Source organism: Aphis gossypii, chromosome X (genome assembly GCF_020184175.1).
Source record: "Aphis gossypii isolate Hap1 chromosome X, ASM2018417v2, whole genome shotgun sequence".
Lineage (NCBI taxonomy): Eukaryota > Metazoa > Arthropoda > Insecta > Hemiptera > Aphididae > Aphis > Aphis gossypii.
The window spans coordinates 7,147,439-7,161,471 of record NC_065533.1 but is presented as its reverse complement, the minus strand read 5'-3'; the positions used below and the strand labels follow the sequence as shown (position 1 = coordinate 7,161,471).

Sequence of the window (14,033 nt, the reverse complement as noted above, 5' to 3'; positions counted from 1 at the left end):
ATAAAAGATGGTGAGTGGTGTTACAACCGACCTCTGAATGTCATAGATATCCCTAACCGTCTGTTACATTGTAGCCGTCTGTCGAGCTCTTGTATCTCTCTCCCTTATAAATGATTTGTCGTAAAAGAATAGGTGGCGACTACATCATATGAGGGGGCCCCGAAAAGACTGTTTATGTATTCTTAAACACGATTTATTGAAGATACATCGATTTTCGACTTTTAGCAAAGAAACGTATGTTTCTACTTCAATTGTTTATTTATTTTACTAATAAGATATTCCACACTCTCTTGTCCTCACGTGCCTGTATTAATTATTATATGTAAAAATGTGTCATCACACTATATATGTAATATCAGTATACACTATACAGACACTACGTGGTCCGTAATAGGTATTCAATATATGAATTTCTTGCAGGAATAATTGTGACTTAGATTTAATAACTATACATTATTTAAGTGTGGCTCGGAGCGGTGCAGTGGCTGAAATTAATCACGCATTGTAATTAAGAGTAAGTAACGGCCGCTGCCACTAGTACTCGGATGGGTGACACACTGGGTACGTAGTGCGCAAAAACTTTGCCACACATACATGTGTTCCTAACCGACCGTAACACAACTTATCCAACCAACCCTCACTCCTACCACAGTTCATAACCCCTACAACAGCAAATGGCCTTAGTCGCCGAGCTTAAGTTCAATAAAAAAAAAAAAAAAATTATTTAAGTAATAATCATAAGATCATAAACCACGTTTACTTTTTCTTATATTTTATAATTTCAAGTATAAAAATATAACGTATGAACATATTTTCTAAATACATCATACAAAACGTGGAAATGTTATATATATATAATATATAAAACATACGAAATTAAAGGAATTAAACAATAATGAAATTCGTATGAAAATAATATAAAAAAAATATAAATATATATACTATATAGTTTATATCTATAAATTATACTCATAAATATTAATTTTACTTTTGATTTGAAATATGGTAGGTATGAGTATTTACAATAGAAAAAATAAATGCAAGTCAAATCCGCCGTGCAAAAATAAAAAAGTACGGAGGAGCGCAGTCTCGGAAAATTATAGTTATATACAATGTACAAAATAGGATACATAGTTTTTCCTTGTAAAAATAAATATTCTATAAATATCGCATTTAGGTACATTTGCGGACCACATACGTTAATAACGAAAAACTGAATAAAATAGGTAAATAGGTAATATTAGGTATATTGTTAGTGGACGATCAATGGACAAGAACCCAAAAGTATGTTGTGCAGACCAGCCATGTTTGTCCAGTCGGTACGTTCGCCACCAATAACGAGGTTTCGTATGCAGCCTTTAAAGTTTTCTCTGGTTCCTAAGGTACCACTTGATGCAGCGTCTGCAAAACATGTCAAAACATTGCGTATATACAGACAGTTTATAATGCATATTATTTATAAATTATAAATCACAAAATAATTTAAAAAAAAATGAATTATTTACAAGGATTAATAAAATTGACATAACGCTATATCTTTAGAGAGAAACCACAAAATCGTATTTTCGATAAGTTCTTAGGTAGGTACTATCAAAAATCAAACAATCGCAATTACCTGGTAATCCACCGATGTACAGAGGACTGTGCGTTCGAGCTCCAGTTATGTGTCCGTTATCAAGGAGCCAATATTTTTGCTCAAACTGATCAACTTTCAGTGTAAGTTTATCCTCGACGTAGAATGCTTGAATCTGATGCCATTTATTATCACAAATTGCGTACTCCGATTGAAAACTTTGTTCGACGCGGAATGGTCTGCGGTCACCCATATCGCCAGATATAATTACTTTACCTTGGTTAAGTTCCAATGATAATGCTGGATAGCCTTCCGGCTCGGACACGGACAAAAGTACGGCAGTAGACTGCGTCGTCCTTAGCTCCAGCGATAACTCCAACAATGCGCCAACATAAAATTTGTTTTCTGTAATTGATTTAAATGGAGTTTAACGTTACCTACATACATTTCATAATGAGGTTTATAATATTATATGTACAGAAATATTTGTTTTCTTAATTCATTAACTCATAGTATCTATTTATGTAACACTTATATTATAATATACAAACAATTAGGAGAACAAACTAAACTTTAAATAATACTTTTTTTAGGCTACCAAAATTATACAGGTATTAATAATTGATTACAATTTTTTAGTGGTGTTTTTGAAAGCGATATATACGTATAATATAAGTATACATATTTATTTATATTTTTAATGACTTACTGTAAATGGCAAATGCATCGCCAGGGAAAAATGAACCTTTTTCAACTTGAGGAAAGCATTGACCAACTTTGTGACGTATTGCTTTTTCGCTTACCAATTCTTCTTCTTGGTGATTTATTGAAAAGCCTTGCATGCACCCTCTGAACACTTGAACGTTCTATACAATCAAATGTATAAAGACATCAAAATTAATGGTATAAATATTTTAAGAAGTGATTTTCTTACCAGTGATTCTGGTAGCTGAATATCTTTTTCTGGAATACCACCTACGTACATAGTATTGCCTATACTTAATTTTTTAGTCAAATTTAATTTCTCTTGTGGAATTGAATCAATCACGAAATTTAACGTCTTATTCTCTTTTACCAATTGAATCTATTGTATACAAAATAAATCAAATATTTAGACGAAACCACATGAGAAAATGTTTTTAGTTCCTTACCTTATGCCAAATTCCATCGTTAAATACAGCTTGGGTGGATATTTCAACTCTTTTTCTTGTCTTTAAGACTAATTGTACACGTCCATTATACAAGTGCATCAACAAATAATTTGTCTGCTTCCCTCGTGTTCCCTAATAATCAGACAATAAGGAAAACTAAAACATGTAAACTACAAAATAAAATAATTATTTTTATACAATCAACATGAATATGAGCCCATTTGGATAGAAGCTCCTAAATCTGAAGTCCATTTTAAAGTTTTTCTGCATGTTGTGGCGTTTACCAAACATAACGTGCACATAGCTATGTGGATTATCTCCAAATTTAACCGCACCAGGTTCTAGTGAAAAGCTTCCTTCTTTCATACACCCTAATGATTTTTCAGACGATGTCATTGAGGCAATCTCGCTGAAAACATTATTATCTTTTTGTGGCACTGGTCCGATTTGGCCAATAGCAGCGTGTTCAAATTCGATCGGTGAATCGAAAAACAAAAGTCTATATAGAACAAAACAAGCAATTACAATACTATGGTATAAATAATTTAAACTGAGTAATTTGTTTTGTTTTTCTTACTGGTCATTGAAAATAGCATCTTTAATAGTGCCAATCAATGGAACACTGGAAACCGCTTTTCCAGTAGTATTTATTTCTATTGGCAACCCTCCTAAAAATAGTCCTCCAGCTATACCAGATGCTTTTACGATATTTGACCCTTCTGGTAATGATGAGGATGAATGTAGAACGTCATCGATGCGTAGTTCTAACTTCTTTCCATTTTTGGTCACCATAATGGAGTGATATTTACCATCGCCAAATTCAAATCCTTCACTAGCAAGTCTAACCTCTCCACGTCCAGCATTTATTCGAATATCTACTTGCCCTCGTCTTAAACTAACGGAGTAGTAGTTTTGCTTATTCTGAAACAAGATAACAACTTTGAATTAGTATCATATCATCTTAAGAGACAATATCCAAAATTACCTCTTGATCGATATTATTATTTATTTCTTCGATGTTGTCACTTGTGTTAGTTACTCCAGACTGAAATATAATCAAAATATAATGAATCATATTTAAAATAATAGCTTAAAAAACATACTTATAATAATTCATAAATATTTATAGAAGGGATCATTACTTACAATTAATGACTCAGTAGTAGATAACATTAATAACACATCTTGTTGTAGAGTGGCAAACATGAAGCCAAATGATGCTTTCTTTTTGAGTGTATGTGATACAAGTTCCAAATAACCATTTCCATAGAATCCCACAACAGTTAAAGGCTGTAAGATAAATATATATATGTTAAAACAGTCATTTTAATTTAAGTTAAACGAAGTCATACTTTATCCGAACAAGTTGGCTGGACGCCCCATGATATTCCTCTCATTGGGTTGTATCCTTGCTGAGCAATTTGTATGTCTGACATACATCCCAAAAACGATTTAGGCAAACCATTTATAGATTTAAAACCCGGAGAAACGCCACCAACCATATATTCTGATTCTGATAAATCTGGTATGTCATTTTGATTTGGTGGTGGAGATGGCACACCTTCTTTTGATTCTCCGTCCACTTTTAAAACACCTTAAATAAAATAAATTATTAACCATATTAATCTCTTAAATTTTATAACCAGTTAAGTTTTTTTAAACTTTTATTCTATTTACCTTTTTCTAGCTTTTTTTTTCTATCAAAGTATCGAGTAGCTTCTAGTTTAGTCCAGCTTCCTGTATTGTAACGGCTTGTTGAAGATATTTCGAGAAGAGAATATCCAGAGTAACTAACTCGGAATACGACCTTACCATCGTGTATTCGTATTTCTATAAATTGATCCTACATGAAAAAAAAATCTCCATTATATAAATATTTATCCAAGTAGATACAATTATCCTGCTTACCGGCTGAGACCCTTCGACAAGAAACAGTAGAGATCTTTCATCAAAAGTTTTGAAACTCAGAGAAACGCTGAATAAATACTTATTGTACGTAGTTGTAGTATCGTAGTGTAATACAGCGTAGCCATCCCCGAAAAATCTATAGGAACCATCATCAACCAAATCTTCTGCACTGTAATATTAATTTTAGTTAATAAACATCATTGATCATTATGTTATTAAATGTACCCTTCAATACAGGCGGAACAAGTCCCTGATGGTTGTGATTTGAAATTCCAAAGACCGACTGGTCGACCATCAAGCCAAACTTGGTGTAAACATCCTATTAGGCCATGTTGTCTAGAGTGTAAGTATGGTGGTAGAGGTGCCTTGTCTATCCCTCCTATCCATATTTGATCATCAGAATTTATATCCAATCGTCCCATCCCTGCACTAGACATATTTGTGTGTGGAGAACCCATGGCTAAAGATGATCCATTTGGCACTACTTGTGGTCTGATCAGCAATTTACCCAAGTTGTGTATTCTTTCAGCTTCGATTCTATACCAGTGTTGGTCATTGTTTAGATCACTAGCAGTCTGTATATGCATTGGATGTGTAATCTCGCCAATTCCACCACCCACATCCCAAACGAAACGTATCTTACGGTTCACCATTTCGATTGCCACGAAATCACCCTGTCATAAAACAAAGACTATTTCACATGGAAATAAATGAATAAGCGTAAATAAACATACCGTAGTTTTACTTGCGAGGTAAAATAACAAAGCATCTCTTTCGTTAGAACTTATAGCATACGATAATACAATTGTATTTCTTGTACTAGGCTCCAAGAACTTTGGCTGATATGTACGAATACATGCATTTTCAGTACCGTTCTCTTGGCCAGATATTGATATTCGAATCTAAAAAAAATATAGAAATTATTTAAAATTTCAATCATTTATATATTTGTATTAACTTACACCATCGGCGATTTGATGAGCTTTTGTAATTTTATTTCGTAGAGCATCAAGCTTAGCATTCATGGAATGATTCCAAGCAGCTACTTTCTTACTAAAATCTTCAGATGTTTTGACAATTCTACTAAGCATATCAATGGCTTTTTTCCCGTGTTCTTCAGTTTCATCAACTATAAAATATAAAATCATTCAATTATTTTAATTGATAGATTAAAAATATTAGTTCTTACTCCTATCTTGTGCGATCGATAAACTCGGTTCTCCTTCTTCATTTAATTGAGATAAAATGGGACGTAATTTGTTATCAATGTTATCTTGAATATTTTTGATTTTTGTCTCAACGTTATTTGAAGCTATTACTAACGGATCAATGTCTTCTCTATTGTTTAGTTCCATATTCATTCCTTAGCAAAAAAAAAACAAAAAATAAGCAAAATGAATAAAGTAAAAAGAAGCTTATGATAGCTATATTGAAATACCTTCGGATTGTTCAAGTTCTGTTATTTGTTTTGAATTTATGTTATCATTTTTCACGATTTGTTTCATGTTATTTTTAACGGTTTCGATTTCGTCAACTTGTATATCAAAATCCGACTGAATGGAGTCAACGATATTCTTGATATCGGACGTACTTTTATAAGTCATTTTGGATAACTCTTCAGCTGTTTTTGCTTTATCAATTAATGATTCTTGATAAACCCCTGGGTATGCCTAAAACATATAAAAATTAAATAGGTACATGATTACCGCATTTCTAAGTAACATAAACTTTTTAAAATAAATTTAGTTTGGTAGTAGTTAGAAGAAAAAAGCTATTTCAATGAATTGTTCGATGAAATCTTAAGTATCATTATACATAATTAAATACATATATATATATATAATATATATAAATATATAATGTTGATGTTTTTAGAATTACCAAATATGTAAACTACTGGTATGATTATTAATTAATATTTAAATGTTTTGTGATCATTGTGTCAGGTGTTATATTGAATTGTATGAAAATAAGTCTCGTACATTTAATTATTTATATTATAATGAAAAAGTATCTAAAATATAAAAAAATGATATTACATTAAAAGAAGAATAAAATAAAATAAAATGAGGTGTACAAAAATAATATACTATGGTAAAACAGAAAAAAAAAATGACTGAAGAAAATACGACACAATAATCACATACTGTTACTGTTTAGAATTTTAAGTACCGAACAAAAGATCATAATGGTATTAAAATTGCATGTATAATGAAAAATCATTCAATATATATATTTTTTTTATTTAATCGAAAAAGAATACGTATATAATACAATAGTTATTAGATATTAGTATCGATAATCTACTTCCTTTAAGATTAAATATTTAAATATATTAAATTTAAAAAATACATATTTTTAATAAAATATATAATTAAATTTAAAAATATTATTTTTATAATTTATATTTATTACAGAATTGTTTACTTTCTTATTTAATATTTTTAACATTTACATAATTTGAATACATATTTATACATATTATAAAATATAGAAGATAGACATTTTGGATAGATAAATTGATATTTGTTATTAATAAAATAATTATTATTCAGAGTTATTTTACACTCACCGTTTTGAACGACGTATCAGCTAATATACTAGCATTAATCGCTGCATTACGAGCTAATTGAAGAGAATCGACAATATTTAAATATGCATTGCTGGCCTTAAGAGCAATATTAGCATCATGTCTAATTGGTTTAAATAGCCTAATGAAATAAAGTTGTAAACGATTAAATATTTTATTTGTGTAAAATGTAAATATAAACCTTACTCTGCGTATTTTTGAGCAGTCTGCAAAAGAAAATTAGCATGTATTTCAGCTGAATTAACTAAAAATTGATCGTCATCAAATCCAGGATTAAAGTCTTTTCCTTTATTTATATTTCTCTTGATGTTTTCTAATTTTGGTTTGATTAATAATAATTCCTAAAAAAAAATTTATTTTAGTAAAGAAGTACAATATGATAGAAATATTTCACTATTTTGTAAGTAGTTACTTCAAGTTTATTTAAAGATGAGAAATAGTTTTCTCTGGCTTCTTTCAGCAGTTCTTTTGTATCTCCGTGTATTGTACTAAAGGTTAAATCGAGATGATTTATATCTTCTATCATCTTATTAAGCTCATTAAGTGAATGAAAATTTTGTTGTTTCAACTGCACTGTCTATTTATTTTTGAGTTTGAGAAATGACGTTAAAATAAAATAAAATATATTACAAAGAAATTATAATTACTATTTCTGAAGTATCTGAAAGATTCATTAATATACTATCGAAGTCCTTCACTTGATTTAATAAAGTTTCAAATTTATGACGAAGATTTATGGTTTGAGCTTGGCTTCCGGTATTCAACTGTAAATTCTGCATTGCATCAGAGCAAGTTCTAATAAAATATAAGTAAATTAAATATAAATTAATATTATAAACAAAAACAATAGGCAATTAAAAGTTTTATAGATTCTTAAAATGTGTTTTAAAATACTTGAGTATCGCCTTTGGATCGATCGAAGGGCCAAAATCAATACTATTTATTTTGCTCAGATAGTTTTTTGCTTCTCTCATAGTGCTTATTATATTTACATGAGATCTATCTTCAAAACTATAACTCTGCAAACTGTTAACTAATTCTGAAAAATAAACAAGTTGATAATGGTTTAAATTTAGTAGTTTAAATTCCAGACAGTTTATAGGAATAAAAATAATTTAGATGAATGCATTAGATTGAGATTCTGAGTAAAGCGAGGAATGTATTGGTTTTACAATAATGTTTATTTCTTTTCCTTTTTATTTTGAAAACACTTTTTCTGCTATTAAACTTGCTCAAAGGTATCAAGTGTAGTATTTTTACTGAAAGATAATGTTCTTGAGCTAGTACTTTAGAGAGGTCATTTTTTGATTTATGAAACGGTACTCAATATAAAAACGGTTAAATGAGAAACAAAGTACGATTTCACGGTTTCACGGGTTTATAATATAAAATAACTACGGATGACGTTTTCTACCAGAAAACTCCACCGAGCTTCACTCAGAATCGTTTTTGTTAGCAATGGTATACAACAGCTCACAGATAAAAATTAAATAACCTTATGTATCCCACCTTTCCGACTTCTTTTTTTTTTTTTGTTTAATCAAATATTATATGTTTATCCATGTATGATATATTTGTTATATTCTTATAATAATTTGGTTTTTTCTAAAGAATCAAATTGAAATTTGTATAATCGCAGAAAATAAGTGAATACATTAAAAACATGTATTTTACTATTTACTGTATTTTACGCTGAATTTAAAAATGCACAAGAAATAATAATAATAAAAAAAAAAACAATTATTTTTTAATATCGAGTATTTATAACATAATTTTATATACCATCTACTTCTCTTTCTAGAGCGATGCTATTAGCTAATTTGTTTTCAGCTAAATCATGAAGTGGTTGTATTTCATTTTCATTGGTTTGAGATGACTTTAACAATTTTTTGGCCTGGAAAAATAAAGTTTATAATGGATATGTGAATTTCCCTATCAACTTAAAAAATAAAATTAAGTGATGTCGATAATATCATATAATAGTCATAGAAGGTACCTTAACAAAAGCGTACTTAAATTTCTTTTTAAGATTTTGGTCAACTTCATCAGATACATTAATTAATTTTAAATTTTCCTGACTTGATGTGTTTATTATGTTATCCAAAAATGATACGTTTTCTTTTACAGAAGAAAGTTGCGACCATGGTGGAGATATCATTCCTTCAGCAAGATGAAGAGTTGTTTCATTCAACATTTTAATTCGTTTGAACACATGATCTAATAATGTGTCAATACATTTATCTTCACAAGCTAAATAAATAAAAACCATTTAGATAATGAAAAAGATCAGTCATGATGTTTTAAATGTTTATTAATAATATAGTATTAACTCACGTGTGCATCCTTTACTAGTCAAAACATGTTTATCTTGACAAATCGAACAATCTCTACCAGTTATATTTGGCATACAGTTACATTGTCCTGTCTCTTCATGGCATTCATCACTTACTATTCCAAATTTATTACATTGGCATGGTTCACATTTTCCTCCTTCTTCCCGTGGGTATCCAAACCATCCATATTCACATCTATAATAAATCTTACTAGAATACTTATAATACGCTAAAAATAAAATTGATTCTTACTGATCGCACATGCTTCCTTTATAACCTTGTTTACAACGACAAATTAGTTTTCCATCAAAATCAATTTCACAAGATTGAGCATAATTTTTTGTAACAGACGGACAGGGACATGGTTCGCAGCCATTGGTAAATGGGTCTCCGTAATAACCCTCCGCGCAAATTTCACAATGGGTACCACCAGTGTTATGCGTACAATTCTGTAAAATGTATATAAAATATTTTGAGTCACAAAACAAAAAACCATTGCAAATTACTCACACTACAACTTCCAGTATCAACATTACAGACAGATGACCTTCCATTACATTCACATTGTCGAGCTTCACCAACAGTTTGTACTATTATTGTAGAACTTACTGAAGTGTTGTAGTAACGAAAATATCCCAAACTTGGGTCTTGACAAGATGAAGAATTATATTCTGGTGGACAATCGCAAACTTCAACAATTTGAGAAGCAGTTAAGTAGTTAGTTTTTTTTTGAGACAATGTAGCAGTGTCTAAGGTAACATCTTTTAAACTGCAACAGTTAACCATAATTATAGAAAACCAACAATAATTGTACAAATATCATTTACTAACGTTGCTGTAGTGAAATCAACCGAATCAGTAGCTCTGATAAATATATATTTTATATTTTGTAGCGCAAGCATTAGTATTTCACGGCTGACTTTAGCGCTAGGATTGTTTTTGACTTGCCATAAAGACTCGTGTAACCTATATTTATAATTTTTATTTTTTTTTTATTCTTAAAACAATTTTTTATACGTTATAAAATATTTACAATTTAATTTTAACTTACCTTACTTGATGGCTTGTTCCCACATTGATGGTTTCAGGAAAATGTTCTAATATTATATGATCATTACCTTGGATTTGAATCAGTGGGTATGAAGTTAGAATAGATTGAGGGAATAGAGTGTTTCCGCCTTCGGCATCTATGGTGAATCGTATGTAACCACCATACGAAAGTACCTAATTGAAAACATTGGTAAAGATTTCAAAAATATCAATATTTTTAATAATTATCAACCTTATCCCCACAAAAACGTTTAGGAAGCTGCCAATAAACAGGTGTATCAAACAAATATTTTACTCCAATCTCAACATTACTAATAGTTCCAGGTATAACCCTAAGATTATTAGTTACATTAAGTTGATTTCGTTCATCTTTGTTAGGTTTTAATCCTGTACTATCCGGATTTGCTAGCTATAGAAAACAAAAATAACATATTTATACTTTTATAGTTATAACCTACTAATTAGATATTCACTTATATTATCATTCAGTCATAATATACAAATGTTCAAAAATTACAACTTAAGTCTTACATTAATGTAACATATTTCTTGAGTGTTAACTGGATAATCACCCTCTCTATATAGAGTATTATTATTCGTATCATAGTTTATGGATAAAGTACGCGTTTGTGATAATCTGATTTGATTCCATGTTAAGCCTGCTGCTGTGCATGAGTTGCTTCTCCCAAAACAAAAACAAGGTATACATCCATCCGAATTTATAGGATGAAGTCCAAAAGTTCCATCTTTGCATTGATCACATCGTTTTCCGTAAACATTAATCTTGAAAAATAATAAATTATAATTTATAATTATAAAGTGCTTATATTTTCTTTAATGAATAAAGATGATATTACCTTGCATTCACACTGCCCAAATTCATCACAACCACACATAGTTTCGTTGCATTTACTTGGTTCACTTCCAGCATAGTTACAGGCACATGGTCGACATCTAGGATACCCGTAGTATCCAAAGGAACATTTATCACATTTTGGACCGTCATAGCCAGTTCGACAAACACAAGATCCGGTTTCATTATTGCATAACCCATTAAAAGCACCAAATGAATCACAGTGGCATTCCTGAAATGAATAGTTTCATTGATATTCTTGTTTGTATTGTTAGATAAATTATGAAAAACCAACTTGACATCCTTTATTGACTTCCCATCTAAAAGCATTGGCTGTACATAAACTACAATTTGGTCCTTCGGTTAGTTGAGGACACACGCACCTGCCAGTATCCATATCGCATATATGTCCAGGTTTTTCACATACTTCACATTCTGAAATAATTTAATAAGATGCATTTATTAAGTAGACGTGAAAATATTATTATGTTTTTATTTTCATATATTAACCTAAGCAACCCAATATTGAAAATCCATAGTAATTTGGTAGACATTGATCGCAGTTTTTGTTTCCTATGCCAAGCTTACAAGTACACTGTCCGGTTTCTGCATCACATAAATCATTAATAGCACCTATTTTGTCACAACTACATTTCTGACATCCTGTTTCAGAAATGTTCCAAAAACCATCCTGTGATAATAAATCGTTATCAAACAACAATCAAATTTAATAATAAAAATGTTTCATAAAATGTTCAATTCTTACGTTGCAAGTATCACATTGAGTTCCAATGACGTTTGATCGACAATCACACTGACCAGTAATAGGGTCACATATATTATTGATGCTTCCTGTTTTGTTACATTGGCATTCTGTGTACGAAATAAAATATTCATTAAAATTACATAATATTAAGCTATTAAATTTAAATGTATAAATCTACTAACCAGTGCAACCTTGATTTGAAAAAAAATGGAAACCTTCACTACATGAATCACAATTTACTCCAGAAACTCCTTTTTTACATGGGCATAATCCCGATCTAGGATCACACAAATCAGATATAGAACCAATGTGATTACAATTACATTCCACACAATCTGCTGTAATATTACCCAAACCATCCTGTAAACAATTTGGGTTATAGAATATTAATTTTCTACTTATGAAAAACAACCAATCAATTGCCTACCACACAACGATCACATGTTCTACCGGTGAAATTTTCTTTACACTGACATTGGCCAGTGTCTACATTACACGAATCTGTGATAACGGATCCGATAGCATTACAATCGCATGCTGTAAACAAAACACAAAATTATTTAAGTTTTATATTCTCATATATTTGCATAATAAATATAATTATATAAATAACATACATATAGTTACTTTTAGTGTTAACTGATGGGGAAAAAGTTAATGAAAATAATCAAAAATTAAATTAATTAAGTTTTGTTAATAATATTATGTTATAATTAACAAGCAGTTTGTTTAAGAGAATGGCACAACTTCATGAATTATCTTGTCTTAAAAACTTGTAACTTAGCATATTAGTGTTCAGAGGTTACAATTTTCATATTTAAGTGGACGAATCCACTCCTATGAACCTATTCATCCTATCATCAAACTTAATTATACCAACACATTCTGTTTATTTTAATATTTTAAAGTAAGATATGCGTACTCATGTGAATATCATACCTAATTAAAATTAAAATGTTAAAAAACCTGTGAAAAATTATTTTAATCACGGCGCTATTTACACAGTAGCTATGCAAAATTCAAAACTAAAAAAAAAATGTCTCATATTGTTGAATCCTATTTCATGCATTCTTTCTTATTTCACACTAACAGTTAGTAGTGGTTTAGATAATACACAAAATATATGTATTTATTTATTAATAAAACGTAATACTAGTAATAGGTATTATTTTTAAAATTAACTTAAAATTAGAAAATAGTTAAGTAATTACTTATAACAGAAGCTTAAACCATTTAAGAGCAAAAGGTTAAAAAAATTAAACTTTCATTTTTTTTTTAAACTATATATGATTAATGACCATATTTTGTGTGCATACTTACGTCTGCAGTCAGAAATAATGGGATTTCCAAAATGACCAGGTTTACATTCTTTACAGTTCCACCCAATGGTGTTTCCAAGACAATTAATGCATTGTCCAGTGAGGTTATCACAAGGAGCTTCATTACAATCACAAGGTTTACAAGTAGAACCAATTACTAATGGATTTCCGAAATATGAAGGAGCACATCTATAAATCAACAAAATAATGTTAACTGTTTCTTAACTATAGACAATTAGTTGAGAATGAAATATACATTTCGCAATGATCTCCAGAGTATCCCTCGGGACATTCAGTGCAAATATAACCTCCAACATTATTTGGTTTGCAAGTAGGACTAAAATTGTTCGTACTCTCATTCAGAGGACAAGCGCATTTTTTACAATCATTTGGTGTGCCTTCAATTGCATTTCCATAGAAACCAATAGCGCATTCGTTACATTGCGGTCCAGTTGTATTATGTTCACAAATCTATAATGTAATATATTGT

At 30.0% G+C, this 14,033-nt stretch overlaps 1 protein-coding gene across 1 annotated transcript in view; it reads right to left on the bottom strand.

Moving 5' to 3' along the window:
* Nucleotides 1-732: 732 nt before the first annotated feature.
* The window catches only part of LOC114132102 (laminin subunit alpha-1), a 51,794-nt gene continuing 38,493 nt past the window's right edge, over nt 733-14,033 (bottom strand). The window contains exons 12-50 of the mRNA XM_027997493.2: nt 13,800-14,014; nt 13,545-13,732; nt 12,652-12,761; nt 12,407-12,584; nt 12,225-12,331; nt 11,969-12,149; nt 11,754-11,893; nt 11,463-11,690; nt 11,137-11,388; nt 10,838-11,014; nt 10,607-10,779; nt 10,387-10,521; nt 10,066-10,324; nt 9,808-10,004; nt 9,557-9,750; nt 9,219-9,472; nt 9,005-9,116; nt 8,117-8,261; nt 7,870-8,017; nt 7,635-7,799; nt 7,409-7,563; nt 7,205-7,343; nt 6,071-6,302; nt 5,822-5,995; nt 5,595-5,761; nt 5,367-5,534; nt 4,858-5,306; nt 4,633-4,801; nt 4,402-4,567; nt 4,077-4,318; nt 3,871-4,014; nt 3,710-3,769; nt 3,302-3,645; nt 2,923-3,223; nt 2,725-2,856; nt 2,508-2,657; nt 2,283-2,439; nt 1,616-1,978; nt 733-1,401 (exon numbers count right to left, since the gene is read on the bottom strand). Coding sequence (XP_027853294.2) covers nt 1,253-1,401; nt 1,616-1,978; nt 2,283-2,439; nt 2,508-2,657; nt 2,725-2,856; nt 2,923-3,223; nt 3,302-3,645; nt 3,710-3,769; nt 3,871-4,014; nt 4,077-4,318; nt 4,402-4,567; nt 4,633-4,801; nt 4,858-5,306; nt 5,367-5,534; nt 5,595-5,761; nt 5,822-5,995; nt 6,071-6,302; nt 7,205-7,343; nt 7,409-7,563; nt 7,635-7,799; nt 7,870-8,017; nt 8,117-8,261; nt 9,005-9,116; nt 9,219-9,472; nt 9,557-9,750; nt 9,808-10,004; nt 10,066-10,324; nt 10,387-10,521; nt 10,607-10,779; nt 10,838-11,014; nt 11,137-11,388; nt 11,463-11,690; nt 11,754-11,893; nt 11,969-12,149; nt 12,225-12,331; nt 12,407-12,584; nt 12,652-12,761; nt 13,545-13,732; nt 13,800-14,014 — 7,419 coding nt within the window. The 3' untranslated portion in view covers nt 733-1,252. The remainder of the gene's footprint in view (nt 1,402-1,615; nt 1,979-2,282; nt 2,440-2,507; nt 2,658-2,724; nt 2,857-2,922; nt 3,224-3,301; nt 3,646-3,709; nt 3,770-3,870; nt 4,015-4,076; nt 4,319-4,401; nt 4,568-4,632; nt 4,802-4,857; nt 5,307-5,366; nt 5,535-5,594; nt 5,762-5,821; nt 5,996-6,070; nt 6,303-7,204; nt 7,344-7,408; nt 7,564-7,634; nt 7,800-7,869; nt 8,018-8,116; nt 8,262-9,004; nt 9,117-9,218; nt 9,473-9,556; nt 9,751-9,807; nt 10,005-10,065; nt 10,325-10,386; nt 10,522-10,606; nt 10,780-10,837; nt 11,015-11,136; nt 11,389-11,462; nt 11,691-11,753; nt 11,894-11,968; nt 12,150-12,224; nt 12,332-12,406; nt 12,585-12,651; nt 12,762-13,544; nt 13,733-13,799; nt 14,015-14,033) is intronic.